Source organism: Pelecanus crispus, chromosome 4, assembly GCF_030463565.1.
Source record: "Pelecanus crispus isolate bPelCri1 chromosome 4, bPelCri1.pri, whole genome shotgun sequence".
NCBI classification, from domain to species: Eukaryota; Metazoa; Chordata; class Aves; order Pelecaniformes; family Pelecanidae; genus Pelecanus; species Pelecanus crispus.
In genome coordinates this window covers 37,813,809-37,835,418 of record NC_134646.1, presented here as the reverse complement: position 1 = coordinate 37,835,418, position 21,610 = coordinate 37,813,809, and the positions used below count along the sequence as shown (strand labels likewise).

Here is a 21,610-nt window from a genome sequence, read left to right as displayed (position 1 = left end):
AACAAATTTTGCCCTTTAGTGTACAAAGACAAATAAGTAACATTGGGATGTGAGAGGTCCACTTAGCCAAAACTCATTTGAGTCACCAGGAGTTTAAGAAAAAAAACAACCCTTACAAGGCACAAAGTTTTGAATAAAAAAGTTTAAATAACCAAAGTCTTGTTTTGTCAGCTAAAGCAACAATCCTCTTAAGGCTTTTGCTTTAGCTAATACATCCTAAAACCCAGCACCTTATACATTCATTCTGTGGATCCTCTGAAACATTCCTTCAACTCACAAGGGGACTGTGTTTCTTTTTGGTTACTGATAGACCAAAGGCTGATTATAATTTAAGAATAATTTTTGAAGTTTTCTTAGAGGAGAACTGAAAAAAACCCCAAAACTCAAGTATTCTACCAGTATGCTTTGCCTGGGACTTTCTGGATTTTATTTTCAGAAGTTAAAGGAAGCGACAAGCTCCCCCTCCACTAGGAAGGCAATTTTTCAAGAAATGAACAACCAGCATGAAGAACTGATTTGACATCCATGCAGAATCACCTGAAATGTACCCAGAATGTGTTATGGCTCCCTATTCCCTTTTCCTCCTTCCTAGGACTACGCTGATTTTCATTTACAAAGTATTGCAAGGCAAGAAACACAGTTCCAACTCTGTGGCAATGATTTACCATTTCTCTCTTTTTCAGAGGATGGCATGATCTCAGTTAATGCTCTTTACCCAAATGGAGCCCAGTATAGTTGTTCTTCCCCACTTCATTATTAATCAAAGTAACAATAATGTGAGATACTCACTGCATTCCAAAATGCAGAACTGATGGGTGAAAATGTAAGGCCTTCCCATTTGGAGGCATCTTTGCTGAGAAGCTGAAAAAAAGGGAAAAGAAGCCACAATTAATATGTAATGGGCATGATGCTACACATTGCAGGGAAGGAAGGTATACTACAGGCTCCAATTCTTTATATTTGAAACACACTCTATTTCCAAATCTTTTCATACGTTCCTCTTGCTGCCACGAGACTGACCTTTTAAGAAGGTTTCCATACAACAGCACATGCTGGAAAGCTCAGGCCAATAAAAGTGCAGTTTGAGAAGTATCCCATTTTAGAGGCAACGCTGGCTCGGACAACCTCCCTTCCTTGCACATATCCCCCCAGTCACACCGATACACCTTTATGGGGCTGCGCAGTGAACTACAGAGGAAAAACAACTTAAGAGAGTCCTGGGGAATGAAAATTATGTCAGCATGGAGCCGAATCCCAGTCTCATCAATTCGACATTCACACAAGCACTGGTACGAGCACACCTGAGATGCAGAGGCAGAGGAGTAAATAGCAGCTTGGGCAAAAGCCGACATCAAAAGAAGTGCTTGCCCAGCTGCGGCTTTAATGCAAAAGCCAACTCGTTTCTTATATGCAGAAGAGAGTAAGAAACAATGTGAAACACACACATCATCACCTTTCCTTTGCCCTAGGAAAATTCACCATAAAGCTCCCATCAGTTCTAGCACATTTTTAGCTTATTTCAACATGAGTCAATGCCCTATAACATAGACAGAAACCCCAGGATATCTTCACCGCTTTCTCAATTATAACTTATCCTCCACAAGTCCCAACAACCACAATGGTAAAAAACAAGCCCAGCACTTGTTCATTACATCTACGTACCCGGTGCTATGCTGTTAAAAACCTCCCCAGCAGCAGCGTGCACGCTGCATAGCCAGCAACCAGTTTCACCTTTACTGGATGATGCTAATAAGCATCCTAGCAAGGATGAGTCTGAGAAGGGAGTGACGGGCTGCGGTCTCATTAGTTATCCAGCTGCTTCGCATAATGTGTGGTAGTACAGTTAATTGGTCCACAATTTAAAAATGTAGTTCTGTAACATTACAGCTTTAATATAGTAAAGTACCTACATAATTCTGTTGTTATATTCCAAAGCAATAAAGACATCATAATTTATTACCAGTCAGGAAAAATCAGAGTTTCTTATTATGAAAACCCACAACTTTTATGAAAACATTTCTCATACAAGGCAAGGGACCAAACTCCCTTGCTGCTGTAGCAAGAGGAATGCAATATATCCAGGTAGCATTTGTGGGGAGCTGCTAGACGATGATGAAAGAACAGGTAACGCAGAACTACAAAGTCTGGGTGAATGACACTCTGCTTCCAACCACCTTGTCTCTGCCCCAGCCAACTCTTGCTCCATTCCTAGAAACACCGCAGCAACCAGCACCTTCTTCCCCTTCCAAAAGTCAGCCTCAGAGATGTACCCAGAAGAAAGTCTGAGTACTGTTGTTGTAAAGACACGCAAATTAAAATTGCTGCTACAGTAAAAGCCCCAGACATTTGGGGGAGGGCACATTTCTTAAGGGTTCTCAGATCCCTTTTTTATATGCACACGCATATATAGCAAAATATAAGTTAGGCCAGTGGTTTATGCACTACAGTGTTACCTTGAATCCCATCTCCGCTTAAGTTTCCAGCCTCTTACAGGTACTGCTGAAATACCTTTTCTCACCAGAAGAAACCTTTGCTGAGAAGGGCAAGAAGCTGAGTGCTCCTCTGTGCCAATTCATGTAATTGGCAGCAGCTCTCCAAGACTTACTCATCTTCCTTCTGGGGAGCTCTAGCAGCATCAGCTCTTTTCCTCTCAACCCTCCCTCTCCGCAACAGGCACCCAATGCTCCGGGTGCAAACGCAGCTGTGGATGTGGGAGACTGCACTTCATTCTGTTTGGGTGAACAAGGCCGTGCTGCAGCACTGGTTCTTAAAAATGCACTGTATTACTGTTCAGGCAACAATCACAGCCAACCCTCCACTAGTCAGAAAACGGGAAAAGCCCCGTGAGAGCAGCAGCAGGGATCCCAGGGCTGCCATCCCATTCCTTCTGGAGAAGGCAGCCTGGACCTGGGATGGCTGAAGCTAAGCCTCAGCTAACAAACTCCGCAGGCTCTGAGCTGACTCCCGAGCGTGGAGGTAATTTCAGAGCACCCCTGCACACCGCTCCCCAGCAGCCCCAGGAACAGGCCCCTGGTTACAAGACATCCAGCTTCTGCTCTGCACCCCAAAAAAGCTGCCGGATTGCTCCAAGCCCCAGCCTGGCCCCGAAAGCAGAACAGCCACATTCCGACGGTGCTGTGCTCATAACCCTGCCTGGTGGCCAGCTCCAGGGCGTCTGCACCGCTTAGCAGTGGGCCCGAGACACTGCCAAAATACAACTTGAGAGCTGAGTGTATTCAATGGCAGGACTAGTGGAAAGAGAAATCCACCACTGCTTTGGGAGGAGACGACAGGTTGGAATAGCGGAACGGGCAGGGGATCATTCTGCCCATCGCATCTGAACAACCGGGATGCATTTTAAAGCCCACCACTATAGAGAGAAAAGGATAGGCCCGTCCACATTAAAAAAACGTAATTCTCCAATGCGTTAACCGCAAGCCTCTTAAAGCCAGCTGGAAGCTGGCAGAACACCCCCTCCGCATCCCCGCTCTCCAAACACAATTCAACACACTCAGATCTCTGCAGGGGATCTGACACAGAAATAAATGTCAAAGGCAATTTTTTAAGTCATTTAAAAGCTGAAGTCACTTTTTAAACACAACATTTACTTCTTGGATTTTTTTTTTTTTTTTTTTTCAGGAGCCTCGTCTCACTAACAGATTCACCTCAAATTATACCAAAAATTTCTCTTTTGGCTGCAGATGACATGTCCAAGAAAGTACACGGGTCGCTTCATGAGAATGTTACAGGCCTGGGAAAGACACAGAAATATCAGCCTAAGAATGGAAGTCTTGAAACAACAAATGTGGCGCAACAGTCCTGTTTGTAACACAAAAAGCCTGGTTTCCAGCTACTCTTTAATTTCTTTTAAAATCAGCTAACATCACATTAAGCACCCCATCTAACAAAGCCGGGCTCCACACTCAATGGCATCTCTGTTTTTTCAGGCAGACCAGTTGAACAGCGACTCCTGAATGATAAATTTTGATACAGCAGGTCAATTCCAACATTTCAGGGGACGTTTTTAAGCACAAGTGAACAGAACTGGAGGGAAATGGGACAAAGAAATAGAAGAGGGGAAGGGAATTCCTGGCAACTACTTTGAACACTTAGTACCAATTGCCTTTCTGTCAAAAAACTAGTTTAACTGGCCCCATTTCACTCTCCAGCCTAACAATTCAATGCCCCTCCTCCTCTCCATCCTCACAATATATGTAAAATGTTGACAGCCTGAACCATCCATCTCCAGAAAGAAAGAATAAGAACAGCTGAAACACGGGGGAGGCGAGGGAGTGCTCCACGCCGTCAGCCAGGGCAGGGGAAGATGGGGGGGCAGGGGAAGATGGGGGGGCAGGGGAGGGTGAGCCCAAGAGACCCACAGCTCCAGCTCACCACCCGGATTCACCCAAAACGTCCAGCAGCAAGGGGCAAATCCTGAGGGCGCACACTATTCCCGGTGCCGGGGATGCTTGCCGAGGAGAAAGGTGGATGGGGAGCAGACAAACAGGGGCCGGGAGGGGAAGGTGAGGTGAGGAAGAGGGGTGACAGCAGGGGAGCAGAGCAGGGCGGAGGGGTGCAAGAACCCCTGACCGCCTGTGCGAGCAGAGAAACGTGTCACCCTAGAGCAGCAGGTTTGGTTTGGTGGTCTGGTGTCTTCTAGAAGGAGCACAAGCTGTAAAATCTTAAGCCCTCATATGCCCTCCGCTGAGACGCCCCGGAGGTGTTATCTGTAGGGAAAAGGGCATCAGAGGAACATGGAGAAGTTCCAGCCTTTCACAACATTTCCTGCTCCAGGAAAGAACATTTTGGTGTCCTGTTGACGTGGAGCTAGCAAAAGGGGATGCTAATACAGGGATGCACGCTACACACATGCTGAGGGTGCTGTTAGAGACATGCCTAAAATTGTTCTGCCCTCGCTTCTTTCGGTTCTGTTACTCTTTGATGTAATTAGTAAAAACAGGTAAACAACCAGGTCAGTATGTTTTTATATATTTATTTATAGCCCCCAAACCTAGTATCTAAATGCAATGTATATTACACATTATGTATGTTGCTCCCAATAAGCAAAGACACTTTTATTTCTCCCAAAGTGCAACAGAGAAAGATCTTATTCATAAGTATTATTCATACTTCACTAGCCGAAACTCACAAGAAAAGTATTTCTCCTAAAAATGCAAACAGAAGGCCAGATCTACTCTGAATATATTGCTGGGGTTTGTGTTGATGTTTTTTGGTTCTGTTGTGCCTTTTTTTTTTTTTAAATAAAACTTCAAAACTGAGTTAATTCATCTAATTTTATATATAAACCACTCAGCAATCTTCAGACTAAGCTGCATCTGAGCAGAAGTGAAAGGAAGTTTCCTGCAAGGAAGTTTATCCCAGTGTCCCTTTATTCTTCTAGTAGCTCCTTCAAGTCTTCCTTGTACCTTTATTTCATTATTTCAATTGATTACTTTGGATTATCTTAGGATGCACGTTATCAGATGATTCAGATAGCAACATCTGTAGCTGATACTAACCGTAATCGCTACATGGTGCCCTTTCTTTGTCCTTCCTTTCTGTGCCCTTTGTTCACAGCAGATGAAGAAGCAGCAATTCGGGCGAAGGCTTTTTATTGTCAGGTCTTTTTCTTTATGGTTGCAGGGTTTTCTTGGAAGCAGCAGACAAAGGACTGGATTCTTTAACGTACAAAAGGTCCTTTTTGAGTGAATCTGCTCAGGCAGTACTGTTTTATTTTTCAGTATATTGATAAAAGCAAAATTTGACTTACGTTTGGCATTTTGGCACTTCGCACGTTCAGTGCGGGAATATTAATGAACCCACAGGATGAGGTTTTGAGATATGAAAGCATGTATGTATCGTATAGGAAAGCACAATTTTTGTATGTAAACTGAAACAGAGAAATGAAATTTAAAACCCTCATTTACTGACTAATTTTAGATTTATTTCTCTAGACCACACCTGATAAACAAAAAGCAGACTAAGAGGATGAGATTCACGTGTATAGATACAACCAAACCCAAATAGTTTTAATAGTTCTGATTACAGCTGATGCAAAGAAATTATTCTAACAAATGAAAATTGTTAATTAAGAGGAAATTAACAGAGAAATAGAAACAGATCCCAGCAGTAGCTGAACCAAAGTCTTCTGCAGATCTAATACAAAGCTTTGGTTTCTCACATCGCCCAGTCCCTATCTTCTCTCAACTTCCCATTTACTAAAGGCAGTAAAAGCACCAAGCAGTAGTTACGAAGGTTAAACTACAGCTCCTGGAAGACATACAGTAACTTTAAAAGAGGCGATAAAATTGTTTGGAAATACAAAATTAAAACTTTTGTTTACCATCAAGGCAACTCTGCCAAAAACACAAACAGGAACATTAATAAATTACTATTTTTTTGTAACCAAACATTTTTTTTTCCTAGAAGCAGAGTCATCAGAAATCAAAAAATAAGTTTACGTTGCAACAACACAGCTCACGGGCAACCTGTATGTGCAGCACCTGGAGAAGCGCAGCTCCGCACGGCCTCAGCCCTGCCATGCTTGCCACCCCAGCAATGGAGACTTAAAGGACTTCTCCTGAAGCCCCATACCTACAGAAGACTCAGGTGATAACATATGAACCAGTCTGTGGATATTTTTTTCTTTTTGAAGGAAAAAAAAAAAAAAATCCAGCAGGTAAAAGAACAAAAACGTGAATTTCAAACTCTGGAAACCTAGAAGTCAAAAAACTCCAGTATTTTTAGCACTGTATTGTTTAGGGAAGAGAAGGACGACTGACTCACTGCTTCTGAATGCTTGGGGATTAGCAACCCATCCTTAGGAATTCACTTACATGCTTAACCAGAGAACTGTGCTGCTTCTGGAAGAAGGGTGGTCGTCTTTATTTCCTCTTAACTACGCTATGTACGTCAGGGACTGAACCCTAGACTGTGGAAAGCAGGAAAGGCCAAAATGGTGTCACCCAGCAAAAAAACATGTGTGTGCGCACGCCTGCTATTTTGCATATTTTGGCTACAGGAAAATAGGAAAGAGGAGCTAAACCAAAATGAACCAGTGAAATGGATGAGAGAATCCCTCTCTCAAAACAAATCCCATGATTTATGGCCCGAGCCATGATTTAAGGGGGCAGACAGGTATAGCACTTTTTCTTTTTTTTTTTTTAAACTTCTGAAGTTGGTAAAACAGCATACAGCCAAAAGCTGCTCACAAAGTTTCAATGGGCCGATACTTAGTTTATTTTAAAAGGTACTGAGCCAAAGAGGTAGGCAAGTCTAGCACAATGCCCAAAGCACAAATTGTTCTCCGCTATTTTCACTCGGCCCCTCGTGCACTGCTCTCCTCCGGCAACCCCAGCAGCCTCCTCTGCTCCTCTATCCCCCATGCTGCCACGCCATTACTTGTGTTTCTGGGTTACCTTCTCTCCTCTCGCTGCCTGTGCTCCCTCTTCCTATAAAATCCTGCAATAATGTTTATAAAAACCCTTCGCAGAATAGCTACCTCAGCCAGCAGTGCTTCATTTATTACAAAACGACAACAAAATTGCAATGATCAAACTCACAGTATCTTGTAGTACAGCACTTAAAGTCTCATTTCTCGACGGCATGTAAATAGCAGGACACAGATTTTAAAAAAAAAAAAAAAAAAAAAAAAGGGCTTTTCTCACACCCAAACAGTCTTCTTGAAATATGTCCAAGCAAGTTAAATGCGGGCCACGATAAAAATCAGAATAAGACTCACAAAGAAAGCTAGCGGAGAAAATGAGCAGTGAGGCACAAAGCGCTATAGCGAGCATCCTGGGGAAAAGGCTTTCTTCTCCAGATGTGCCTGTGGTTTGTACTTTAGCAGCAGCAGCACAATAAACTGTGTTCAACAGCAGAACGGAATTACTCCCTCCCATAAATCAGTCCTCAACTTCTGAAATAACTGAAATCTGTACTAGATTAAGAAATTAATTCACAATAACTTGAGTTCATTTGAAATTGTTTTCTGAAACCTCTTCTTTCGAAATCCTTTAGCCACCCAGATTTCAAGCAACAACCAACACTCTCTAGAAATAGTCCAGGGGACCCTGTATTTTTTAGGCATCTCAGACAGTCTGCTTGAGCAGGAAAAAAAAGAAGCAGAAATTTTAAAAATCAAAAGGTATATAAACCCCTAGAAACCCCCAAGCACAGACCTGGAAGAACAATAAGTGGGTTATCAGCGAACTGGGAGTGCAAATCAGGCACCCACGTGGCCTAAGCTGAACCTGCAACTACTTGTGGGGACACACACACACACAAAAAAAAAAAAAAGGAGTCTTGTTTCAGCTAGGCTGAGAAATATCCGAGTTATTTGCTTTGGATGAGTGTACAGGGCCCACTAGTTCAAAATGCACATCAAACATTTTCCTCTGAAGCGTCTCTACCACTGCCAGCAAATCCCAAATATCCTGGCAAGCAGAACATCCACCTTCATTTTCCTTTTTGCTTTGTGTAATTTAACAATTGCCTATCCATTTTGCAATGTTGCAGAAGGTGATCTCTAAATACTTAAGACAATGGTAACTGCTCTGAAATAAAACCTTTAGTTTGCCTTTTTTTTTTAAGCTTCTGCACAATTTAACTTTTTTTTAAGAAGTCAGCAATCTCCTGTTAAACTGTTAAAATCACAGAAATGATAAAGTTTACATTTTTTTAGTTCTTCCCAAAACAAATTAAAAGAGTCATTTGCCTAATACAACAACTACTTTTGGCTCCATCAGGAGCCCTGGCATTCTTGAAGTTAAGTTATCTTGAATTACCGGGTCCTGGACTTCTGGGGTTATGAGAAAATACTGCATTTCATGTCTTTTTAAAGAATGCTTCCAGCCCATGAGTATGCAAAATAAAAACACAAATCCCAAAGGCACACAAAGCAGCTCATGCTATTTTTTTTTTCCTTTTCAAACCTCAAAGCTTTTTAGCCAAATTCACTTTTTTCGAGTAATTTGCTTACCTTGTAGTTGCCAAACCCTCCAAAAAAAAAAAAAAAAACCCAACCCACAACCACCCCAACAAAAAACCCAACAAAACCGTTTACACTGCTTGCATAACCCAGGTTTGCTCTTCAAAAGCTGATGCTAAGATCACAAATCATTTCTGCGATGTTAACTTTTGCCTATCTTAATTACCAAGCATTAAGAAAGGCAGTCAAACATGAAAGCACCCTGGCCTACTTTATACGTGTAAATAAATGGCTGCTTTTTGAAGAACGCTGCTCAACTCTCACAACTCAAAATCACTTCAAGAGGAGCTACAAGGCCCCACACCTCTGAAAGATCATGCTGTTCATCCAAACTCCTGCCCAGCATCTCTAAACTGAAAATGAAACATTTTCAAGTGGACATGCGCTGCTCATAGCCTATTTAAGACATGCTGAAAACATGAACCCTGTACAGAGAAGTACCTAGAGAAAAGGCTTCCACAGCGTCAGCACGCTGCCTTCTCCAGCCAAAGGCAAAGCACTAACTGCAAGCCTTGTGCATGAAATTTATGAAATTTAAATGACCGTTCCCTACCCACAGTTTTCAAAGCGTTTTACTGAAAGCAGTCAAATTTCACAGCATGGCCCTGTGAAAGACGTAGGATAAGAGAACCTTAAGAACGGCAGAAGATAGACCACAAACCCACCTGCCTTGTACTTAAGGAGAGCACACTTATTTTTACTTTCTAGGTAGTAAAATATTTTATTCTGTCCTTCCAACTGTGACACCATGGCAGAAGATTTTAGTGGCAAGGGCTGGTTTTAAGCATAGTCCTGTACTAACATAATTAGGAATCTAACAAAGGAAGAGACAGATATTCCAGAAGAAGCAAATACAGATTCTATCACACCTGCCTCAACCAAATTAATTCCCTAAAAATAGCAATGAACTTGTATTCTGTTCCTGCAGAGTGTCTACAGGACCATTAGCAGCACAGAGGGAGGAGATGCAAGCGAAAACAGACCTCGCCTTTTTAATGTATGAACCGCAATTCTGTTTTTACCAGTTAAAACAAAAATTCACCAAGCGCACAAAATTTTCCTCAAAAAAATCTCCCTAGGCTGAAGAGCAAAGGGCCAATTTCTGTCAATTTAGCAGCAACCCTCCTTCAAGTGTTTCACTTTCACATGCTGGGGCAACGCAGTATTTCTGCGGCCGGGGGGATCTGGCTCCTGTCTTGAGAGAAGGGGGGAGGCATTGACAGGAAGCACAGTGGGGCTGCAAAGCTCACGGCAATAGGAAATTACATTCTTGTCAAATATCATTGCACCCAACCATTTCCTTTTCCTATTTACAGCCGCAGCCAAAAATTTCCATCTTGACACAGGCCATTTTAAGTTAGAACAGTTCAGCAAAATGCATGAAAGAGCTCTGGTCGCTGATAAGCTTGACCTGCTTAATAATTCAGAGTGATAATCTTCCTACAGCAATTAAGAGTGATGATAATCTTCCTACAGCAATTAAGAGTGATGATAATCTTCCTACAGGAGCTGCCTTTTGCTGTTTCTGCATTAATCCAAGCGTTTTCGTTTCTTTTTACAATGAGAGTACAGGCCTGTAGGACAGCCAAGGCACAGATTTGCACGGTAGATCTAGGCCCATAGGAAACCTTTACACTGAACCTGCTAAGTACTAAAAATCCTCTCCCCTTTTCTCCCCTGAAACAGAAAAAAAAGAATATTAACTAAAAAGGAAACTAAGCAAATACAAGAAAACTCAGACTTAGGACTTAAAAAAAAAAAAAAAAAAAGGATAATTTCTGCTTTTAATTTATTCCCTTTGGTCTGGACAATGTACCTGACACCACCTGCCCTGAAAAGAAGCCATGGAAAAGTCAGTAAGTTCCTAAAGCTGCAAAATCCAAGTTTGACATAATAGTGGAAAACATCAGCCTGGACTTTGCATTTATTCTGTGAATTTCAGCCCAAATCTTAAAAAACAAAGTATAATCTTTGAGCATCAACCTTTAAGCATAGTAATCTACCTACGAACATCCGATACCGTTCCTTGTTTAAGCCAACATATGAAGATGGACAACCAAAATGGGTTCAATATGGAAAATCATACAAGTTATCCACACACTACTTTACCAGATAGCTTTGAATGCTACTACTGTGGAAAAGCAAACTCTATAATATATGCATTAGGCAGTAAATTAGTTTACAAACTGGTAAGACACTGGGGAAGTCCCTCTGGAAAACTTAAATACATGGACCTCTCAAAATCCTTTTACCAAACATTTGCTTGAGTAACACATCAAGACCAGCTTTCTCAGTGCTATGTTTCAGTTTTATAAGGAAAAACACTATTGCTGCTATTGATTGCCAGACTTATTAAAGACTTAATCCTCTTTTCTAACAGATGAAACTTCACACAAGACTTTCCGAAGCATGTGCAAACTACCCAGAATTTAAATTACATACAGTAGCTTTCTAAGAATACCTAATTTTTCATGTCATTGAATAGCACTTTCACAAGCCGTATTATATGACTGTGAAAATAGGATGCAAAGAAGAAATATAAAGAGAAGGAGCAAGGCTACACTTTTCTTAAAGGTACTTTAAGCACGGTGCTGCAGGGTGAAGCTGTGGTTGCAGAGTCATCCTGCATAGAGCAGGCGTACAAAGCTGCTCTCCCACACCCCAGGGACCACTACCAAATCTTAAGGAGGAAATGTCAAAGATAAGTCGCTAACCAAATAGCAACACCGAAAAGTAGCTTTGGCCCAAAATCAACACCACAATCTCACAGGAGCATCACACGCTTGTTCTTGCTTTCCACCCCTCCCAGCTGTTATATCCTCTTTAGTGCCCCTCCAAATGTTTTGGTTTCACTTGACAAAGGTTTTTGTTCTGGTGTAGTAACCTACTGGATCTTTGCCATTTTACAGATGTGATGCACAGTATTATTTATTAGATGGGACATGTATTTTCTCCAGAAGAATATGGAACTTTTTTCTTACAAAAAACCTTTTAAAATTACAATAGCAATAAAAAAAAAATTGAAGGCTACTTACTGTTCATTCATATTTTATTAACTGATTGCACTGTGCATTTTCATCTTCATCTATACGCTTCCATAGTCCAGTCATATATACCTACTCTTTTCCAACTCCCCATACAAAACTCTAGTTATACTTCTGAGTACATCCCCTCCTGCGGTCAGGAAAAGAACAGCGGAATCCTCCACAGCATCGGATCATTTCCACTTTCTCACCTAAAGCCAGAAAGCCCCTTCGGCGGCAGGACACCACGTAGACAGCCCCAAATTCCCCCGGCCGCCCCTTTTGAAAAGAGCAGCTTGCTGCGCTTGCCTGTCTTGTGTCACTCGGCGCTCTGGGTCGTGGTATGCAAAATGAAAAGACAGCTCCATGATTTAGTGCTATTAATAAAAGGAAGCACTCTCACAGTGTATTTGTGACCTACTCCTAAGCACTACCATGTATTTATACTTTGTTAGATTATGTTGTTAAAGAAAACACAGATATGAAAAAATTTATACCAGAAAATTCAAACTGGCAAAAATGCAAAGATTTTGGCATTACCAGGATTAGTAGTTACAACGCTTATTGCAGAAATTACCAGGTCCTTACAAAACATCTGGGATCTGTTGAAGCCAATGCACAGCATATGCTCCGAGCCAATTCTTCTGACGTACAAAATGCTGCAACCTTCTACTATTAAACAAAGCAGAACCATATGAAACACACCCCATTTCACAGGTTTATTAACAAAATGTGTACCAGCAAAAAAAACCTCAGGTATGTTATGGCTGGCACATTAACCTCTAGAGCTCTGATTTCCAGCAAGGGGCACCTCAAGCCAACGGGTTAACATTTGTTTCCTTCAGCAGGATCGCTGGTGGGGGAAGGAAGAGGAGAAAAATGAGTTGAAAAAAATAGCAGGAAGTGAGCTTTTGATTATTTTGTATCAGTTAAAAAAAGTACTTGCAATCAAGTACTATATTAAGACTCCACCTCCCCTAGAGTCTTGTACTTCCTCCTTTATTTCAAACCTAAGAAGCTAATCCGAGTTCACCAACTTGAAATTTTCACCTGTGAAGCTAAGGGCAAAGAATCAGTAATGCTACTTTTAGTTTCTTAACAAGCCTCAAACCAGAGGTGAGCTTCCACTGCAAGAAAGGATGCACTTTGCTTCTGCACGCTCCGCACCTTAACCTATCCGATACGGGATTTCTCAAGCTGCCCATGAGAGGAAAAGCTCCTTTGACAGGCCAAAGATCTCCCTGCAGCCCAAAGGCATATTTAACCGAGCTTGGCCGTATGTCTCGCGCCGCTCCTCCCTCTGCAAGATAACAAGCAAATAAACGATGACATTTGATGTCCTGCACAGGAGCCCGCCGGGACCTGCGCAAACTCCCGCTGAAGCCAGCGGGGCGACGCGTGGGCAGAGAGGTAGCTGGGGTGGGCCCCGGAGCAGGACCGGCACGAAGCGCTTTGCCCCTTCTCATGGGCGCATCCGAAAGTATGGAGCCACGCGTGACCCCGGTGCATGAAAGCAAGCTCGGCAAGTGCATTCAACCTGTGAACAGCCTTCCTCGTGTCACTCCACAGCAGTATTTTATGCTAAAAAAGGAGCAACGGGGCTTTGTAAGGCAGATCTCTCCGATTGTTTCAAAATGGAAGACGTGGCTTTTGGCAGGACTATGGCAAAAAGACAGAGGGAATACGGAACCGTGAGGTGCTGCCCCAAACCACGAGGAGCAGTAGGTAACGCATGGATTTGCAGCTACCTCAAGATCACGTTTTCAAGACCTCACCTTTCCACAGCCTGTAAAATTTCAGCGGATAGAGGGACAATAAAAAAAGGTGCAAGTGTTCAAACCACATGTCATCGTCCCCAGTCCAGTGCTCAAGCCCAGCAGGACCTAACCTCCAAGCCAGACCCAGCGACAATGCCATGACGGACATGGGGCAGCTTGCAGTTCTCCAAGTCCCAAACGAGCTTCCTCAGTTTGGGAACAAAAGCCAAGGTCTTCATCTTAAAATTTGGAAGTGTACGCTCTTTATGGCTGCACACTGCCCTCCCCTCCCGGCGCAGCAAACATTTCAGTAATTATTCCGAGAACAAACCATCCACCGAAACACAGCCCACCGCGTCCATGACCAGAAAGCATTAACAATTGTTATTTATTTACAAGGAGAAAACAAAAAATTCCAAGCAAGACTGAAAGCATGGGGAGCGGGGCAGGGGGGTGTGTTTGTTTTAAAGCGACTACCCGCATCTGCGGGATCAGCCACATTATCCCAGCAACACTGGGAACGCTCACAAAGGCCAGAAATGCCCCCTTTTCAAAAGGGCAGTTTAAATGCTGCAGTAACTGGGTCAGCAACAGGCCACAGAAATACCTAAGCAGGCAGCAGGCACCTCGCGGGTTGCAGGCAGCAGGCTTGCGGCAAAGGACTGGAATAAAAGACAGAACACACCAAGACAGAAATCGGACAATAGCTATTGAAGAAAGGCAGTTAATAGCAACAAAGCACATAAAGCACGGGTCAAGGAGTAGGTCAAGTACAGGCCCTTCAACTCCCTACCCTCCTCCAGTTGCCAGGAAGCAAGATTTAGACACAAACCAGGGATGCACATGGCACGCAGCACTAGCGGGCAGGCACAAAAACTAAGCAGGCTTGTTAAACCCACAGAATGACAAGGAACTGCAAATCTTTATTCTACACTATTCCATGGCTGCTCGCTTCCCGAGGACAGCACAGTGCTGCCTGTTGTTCCAGTCTCATTTAAAAAAAAAAAGAAAAAAGGAATTACACGATTTATGCTTATCCATGGTTAGCATGTTCATCATCTCTGTGTTCAGGTCTTTACTGTTTGTACATTTATTGATGTGTTTACTGCAGAGACCTTCATTTTAAAAGGCCAACCCACAACTTCAGTCAATAGGACAATGTAATTCAGCACAAAAAATATATATGGAGGCAAAATGTAAGAGGTGACCTACAATGTCACTAGCGAGGTCCGACTTGCTGACTGCTTTGTACCCTGTGTAATAGCTAACATTAAAAGAGTATGCAGCAGGACTACTGCGCACTTCTGCCAGCCACAATGGGGAGACTTGATTCCATTTTGCACGGACCCTTAAAATCACTTTACATAAATGGAGGTGGTGGTTACACAAGGTGCAAACAGTTATGAATCAGTCACTCTCTCCTTTCTCTCATTTCACTTCCCTTTTGCTATTGTGTATCCTTCCTTTCATCGTTAGATTGCAATCTGCTGTTGTCCCTTATCAGTTTTGCCTATCACTTGAAATAAGCAAGCTTTCATTTTTCCCTTCCTACCAGCATCTTTGTTCACCTTGCATTTTTTCAGGAGCACCTTCCTCCCCTCCCCCCCCCCCCCTTTTTTTTTCTCTCCACAATCTTCAGTCATTGTTTCTCTTGTTACCATACATGCCCCCCCTGCCTCTCTGGCAATTACACCCCATCCTTCCCCCACTGCCAAATTCTAGTCCAGACAGGTTCAGCATCGCAGCCGAGTGGTTTCCGGCGCCACGTTAGGCAAGATGTCTCACCAGCTGCCCAGCCTCTCTCGCCCCAGCCAGGCAACCGTGCGTGGATGGCAGCGTCCTGTTTCGGTAGGGTTTTGGCTTAACCAACACGCTGCTCTGAGCTTCAGTAAGAGGCGGCAGGCTGAAGGTGAGTGCCCTGTGCACCGAAGCAGACAGGAGGCACGCGAAGCAGCTCTCCCAGGCTTGCACCACTCACTGAGGAAGGTCTGGCAGTTGCACGGGTGCCCTTTGCTCCTGCAGCAGAAAGTCCTGCGGCACCCAAGGTGCAGACTGCCAGCCGCAGCCTCTGCCCCAGAACAACGCAGACCGAGGCCGGGCGTCTCAAGTCTCCGAACTTGTACAAAAACCTAAGCAGAGGGGGCAGGCCAGGCTCGTTGTGCAAGTCAGAAATGCTGGGGGGTTGAAAAAGTTACTGCAACTTCACCTGCCGCCTTGCCCTCTGCAGCAAGGGGAAGCCGCATGCGACAGGGGAAGCAGCGGAGGCAGGACAGCTCGGGGGGACACGAGCACTCCCTCACCCTGGGCTCCAAAATTCGGAAACCTGTCATTCCCCCTCCCTCTGAAGGACTGGGAAAAACAGGCTGCTCCTGAGCGCGATTCAGAGCAGCTAAATTAAGCTCCTTGACCGTCCTCGGGTGAAACCTCTTTCTCTCTCGCTGCAGAAGGAGCTGGAGGTGACCAGCGTTCCAACATCTAAAGCTCTGTCCCGAAATTGCTCTCCCACCACCACCCAGGTAGGGAGCTTCCCCACAGACGAGACCACATACTGGTGGGGGGGATGGAACCTGCCTGTCACCGAGGGCCAGCTCCAGGTCATGGGGCAGGTGAATCTTGTCTGGCTGCTGTCCTTACGGCTCTTCTGTTGCTTTGACATACATTTTTTAATCACGATTGGTGCAATCTGACCACCACCATACCCTCTACGTTGACCTGCTTTCAAGCAAGATGGGCAACGCACAGATGCCATGACAGCACTGTAAGCCTATGGGATACCACACGATGCTGTAGTTACGGGGCAACAATACTGCAAAACAGTCTCATGGCCTCAGCAGCACTACTGGTTTTCCCACTTAGCCACCACCTCGCTGCCACCTCCCTCTCCCGAGATGCACGGCCCCTCGGGCTCTGGCTCCCCACCAGGCAGCGGGACGGGGCTGCTGCATCCACGGGGTTCGCAGCAGCCTCTCCGGAGAGAGCTGTGCTGGGACAAGGGTCTGATGCAGCCCAGAGGGGATGAAAAGGGGAAAAACCAGCACTCGGTGCAACTTTGCAATGTAGTTTGTTGCGAGACGAATGCCGCCAGGTACCCAGCCAGGCGGTGGGCACTTCATGAGGGGAAAGAAAACCACCCCCTCTCCTCCCACATCCCGCAGCAAATCCCACTGCCTCTCCACCCAGAGGTTTAATATCAAGACACTGGTGTAACCCTGACGCTGGGCAGTACTCACTAACACTGACAGCATCGCTACTCTGAAATGCTGAGGATTTGCAGCTAGCACGTGGTGCAGGAGCCGACCTGCTGTGGCATTACTTCAGCCAGGAGCTGGTGCCCGATGCCCAGATGTCACCGAAACCATGGGTGTCCAGCCCTGCAGGCGATGACGGTCACTTGCCAGTAACTTTGGTAGAGTCCTGAGGTAAACACGCAAACCTTTTATATTTCACACACTTCAAATAATCCTTGTTAGACTGTTCTGTTTTTCAAGTGGAGAGCAAAACTTCACAGAGTAATTTTTGCATTAACTTCTGCACAGGCAACCGGATCTTTCAGGAAGACATCCAGTATCTACAACCCAAATTTCATGCAGTGTACATCTTCATACTCTAAGCGGTGCCTCAGTAGCAGCAGTCACGAAAGCATGATTACTTTAAACTTTAAAATTACAGCTTTTATTTTCTACTAAACATAACCAACTTTTTCTTTAATGAATCACTGCAAATTATCCTCAAGGAAAATAAAACTACTGTATTGTCAGATAATTCAGTAAAACTCAACCAGTTTTGCTTTTTATCCTACAACTCTCTCAGGATTCAGCTCGTCATGCAACTGCTAACACTACAATGTAGGTAAGGATGGGTTTCAAACAGATTGAAATGTACCCACAGACCCCACCTGCTAATAAAACACCCAGCCTGTAACAGATGAGTAATTAACAGCTTTTACATATTCCCACCAAGAAAAGCCTTGAGAACATGGTGTACTTTGCTCTGGTGCTCTGACACAGAGGAGCGACGAGGTCCAAGAGCCTTAAAAAAGGACACACGTGCATTTTCAATTGCTTGTGGAAACTGCACCTCTCATCCGAGCACACCACAGCAAAGGAGTTAAAAGGCAGCACAATATACAGGAACCTCAAGACCTTGGAAACCATACAAAGAATCCTCCTTGCAAATAATACAAAAACAAGCATGCATCTGTTTTTTCTCTCTCCAGTGCTAAACACATCACACAGACTGCTGGCTCAGAGTCAAAGAAGTCTCCAAAGTCCCTCTTTGTTCCAAGCGTATTTCCAACAGCAGCACAACACACTGCTCCGACAAACATGGACTGGTGTCCTAAATGCCAGGAGATGGCATTCAAGCACATACACATGTATTCATACGGCCCAGTTTTGGTTTGGTGCATGACTGCTGAACCCACTTCTGTTCTCACTGATAAGAAACAAATACCTGCAGCTGAAGGACTGCAAGGAGTTGCCTGACCCCACCAAACCCATGTGCTGCCTATGGAGGAACTCTTTGAAAGCGCTCACAGGTGAAAGAGCACCATCAGGATGCCAGGTGGCCTTTTCTTTGTCTTAATTTTGATAACCAGAAATCACAGAAACAATTGAAGGAGCTTCACAGGAAAGGTCAAGACCTCAATACACCAACAAACTTAAAAAAAAGTTAAGTATTAACATTTGGATCCACTGCTTGCCAAACACTGTCTGCTCTGAAAGAAGTGAGCAAGAGCTGATGGCAGGACTCGCAGTGCCCCAAAGCCAGTCTAGAGCTTCTGGAAATCCAAGAGTCTGTATAACAATCCCATTTCGGACTCACAAAAGCTTTTCAAGCATATGCCCACCACACGGGTGACCAGGAGAAGCCCTCCAGCAAATCAAGAGGGGAAACAGGGCTGTAAGAACACGGCAGCATTCAGGGTGCGCAGAGAAGAACAAAGAACAGTAAACCAAGAGATATTATTAACTTTCCACTAGATCAGGTATCAGCATTCACACGATTAAGAAAAGCTTGGAAAGTCCCACTCAGGACATAAATATATATGTGCTACCAACAAGGCAGATAGTAGCAGAAACCAAGATAAGCAGATAAACCGGTCATTTCTCTCTATCTACTTTGTAAAGCGGAGACTGCCTACTTAATTCAAAGTTTACTTTTCCTTTGAGACAGAGGTGCAGAGATATGCGACAAGGGAATTCTGCTTCAGTCTCTCAAAGAAAATAACCAGGTCCCAGAGAGAAACTTTAAAACAACAAACAGCAATGTAGAAGATTGGAAAGCAATATACAATGACTTATATATGCAAAAGGAATAGTGAGAATGTATGTCAGAACAGTTTTGACTTAAGGTCACTTTCTCTTCTTTGTATGTATCATTCAGGTTGCTGAAAGTCTTCCCAGGCATTTTGAAGTGTGTCAAATTATCATCCTATTGACATACAAGCGTCTCCAAAGGCCAGACCAGTTTCAAATCTTTGGACCGCAAAGGAACTGAGGTCGTCTTTTATAATGCAAGCTCAGCTACATTACTGCAAGTGTCACCATCCCATCATCCGAAAGAACAGTTTCTAGGCTCAAAAAAAAAGTGAGTTGTTTTCTGCATTTCTCATGTTTCCTTATGGAGCATGCTGTTGTGAACAAACATTTTAACAAAACTTCTTCTTGCTCAGAAAGCCCAACTTCTAACTGAAACACAACAAAACCATGAACCAGAGACAACACCCCTCGTGCTTTCAACAGCACCAAACATGATATACTGCCTTAACTTTCTCCTTTTTACTCCCAAGTCCTTACAGCTTCTCCATGTGTCTTCACAAAGTTTTGAAGCTGACTTTTATCAGGCAGTAACAACAAGCATTATTTTGCACTTCCAATTTCTTAATTTTGACATCTGTAAAGTTCTGCTATCCAGGTGGGTGCAATGGTAAACCACTGACTACAGCTCACTAGCTACTGCAACAGTCTCTTGAAGCAGACAAGAGGCTAGGAAAAGACAAGAACTTCACCAGAAACAAGAACAGAGGGCTACTTCTCACCATCCTCTTGGAAAACATTTTCCCTTCTCTCTCCTTTTCCTCATAATTCTGAGAAAAAAAACTTCTTCACAGTGATTGTTTTTGATCGAGGAATTCCTGTTTAAAATTTATGTAAAGTCAATTTGTTCTACAGAAAGCAGGGTCTGTTTTGTACACACACACACAAAAATATTCTGAGTTGTCCTTGTCCAATTCTATTTCCATTGTACTTTCTAAAAGTTACCAAGACACACACACAAAAAAGGCAGCTTCATTTGTACACAACTTTGGGGGCAGGAGGTAGTGGAAGATAAGGTGACTATTAACACCGCCAGCTTTGCCCTCTTCCTTATCTCAGGTGGCAGCCTGGACATAACATAGAACGGTGGACCCCTGAGAGGACAAGCAGACACCTAAATTATTCATACTGACCATGGCTTATTTGATTAAAGCAAAGTCTTCCACAAATACAAAGCAAGTATTTGCAGTCAGTACTCAGAACTTTGCAAAAGACTTAATACACACTGTCATCACATGCAAGTATAATATTTGATATGCTTTTCCTCCCCCTGAAATGGACAGGACTATTTTGGCCGATGAAGAGGAGAGTTGGGCATTCTGCAATAACCACCACAAAGAAAAACATCCCTTCTCAAAGCAGCTACCGAAGAAAGTGGATAAAAAAAATGACGTTTGAGACAACATAACTAAGATGGTCTTTAAAACTTAGGCTTGAATTTATAACCAAGACTGAACAGAAACTGGTACAGATGAGCTATTTGCTTTGTTTTCCTGTCCATGTTTTTACTTGTTACTACGGCAAGCGTCAAAACTCCTGAAAAGGCTCCTTCACCTCCTTGCCTTCAAGTCACGCACTCAGAGCCACTGCCAGGGCGGGAGTGCAGCTTTCCCAGGGAACATTTCCTAGTCAAATAAAAATACGTGAGGCATTATAAGCTAGGTTTGTGTTAGCTTTGAGTCTCTAGGAAGGCGAGAGGCAGGTAACAGCATTGCCTGTAACACTTTATTACACAGCATCAGGTAGATTTCAGGTAACTTTATACTCAGCTTATAAAAATCAAGCCAGTATGCTGGGGTTGATGATGCAGAAGTGGACTGTCTGCAAATTCCTGAAAGTGAGCAAGCCATTGTTTCGGGTTTTTTCTATTTTGTCACAATTTGCCAATCTACAACAGCAAAAAAACTATGAAGCTAAACACTTATAGGGTGTCAATTTTCAGATTGCTGACCTTGGTCTATTATTCCAGATGTCTATCATTTAACTGCATAATGGTAAAATTAAAATTACTGCAAATTAATCCCTCTTAAGGGCAACTAAGAAGCAGCTATTAGGGAAGTAAAAACAACTTATTAATAATAAAGGTATAAAGCTAAATCTTTTGTGGCCCACAGCCCACAAACCAGAAGGATTAGCCTGAGATTAACACACATCTGAAATTCATTATTAGTGTATTAAAATGTAAAAGTAGAAGCATAAGAAGACAGTTCCTGTTCTGAACTACTGATCTTATAGAAGCAGCATGTATGGGCTAAGGGGACACTAAGTTTACAATGATTAGGACAAGGACAAACATGCCCCAGCAGCCCTTTGCTTTTGCTTTTCTTTCTCCCCGCCCCTTTCTCTAAAAATACAAAATGTGTCCTAACATCCCCTTTTTCAAAACAAGGCAGGTTAAGTTTAACAAGGAAAATGCCATGTTCCAGAGTGGACTTGCAGAGCACTCGCAGCATGCAGCTGCTCGGCATTAGGAGCTGCCCCTCCCCATGTGTTTGCTGAATGACTGTACCGGCAGCCTGTGCC

General features: G+C 43.5%; 1 protein-coding gene across 6 annotated transcripts in view; it reads right to left on the bottom strand.

The window, feature by feature from the left end:
* The window catches only part of TMEM131L (transmembrane 131 like), an 81,373-nt gene that overhangs the window by 44,537 nt on the left and 15,226 nt on the right, over nt 1–21,610 (bottom strand). For 5 of the 6 annotated variants that reach the window (XM_075708656.1, XM_075708659.1, XM_075708657.1 and 2 more), the window contains exon 4: nt 790–861. In XM_075708656.1, coding sequence (XP_075564771.1) covers nt 790–861 — 72 coding nt within the window. Of the gene's footprint in view, nt 1–789; nt 862–17,067; nt 17,088–21,610 lie in introns of those variants that run through there. The other variant, XM_075708661.1, reaches the window with a different exon arrangement.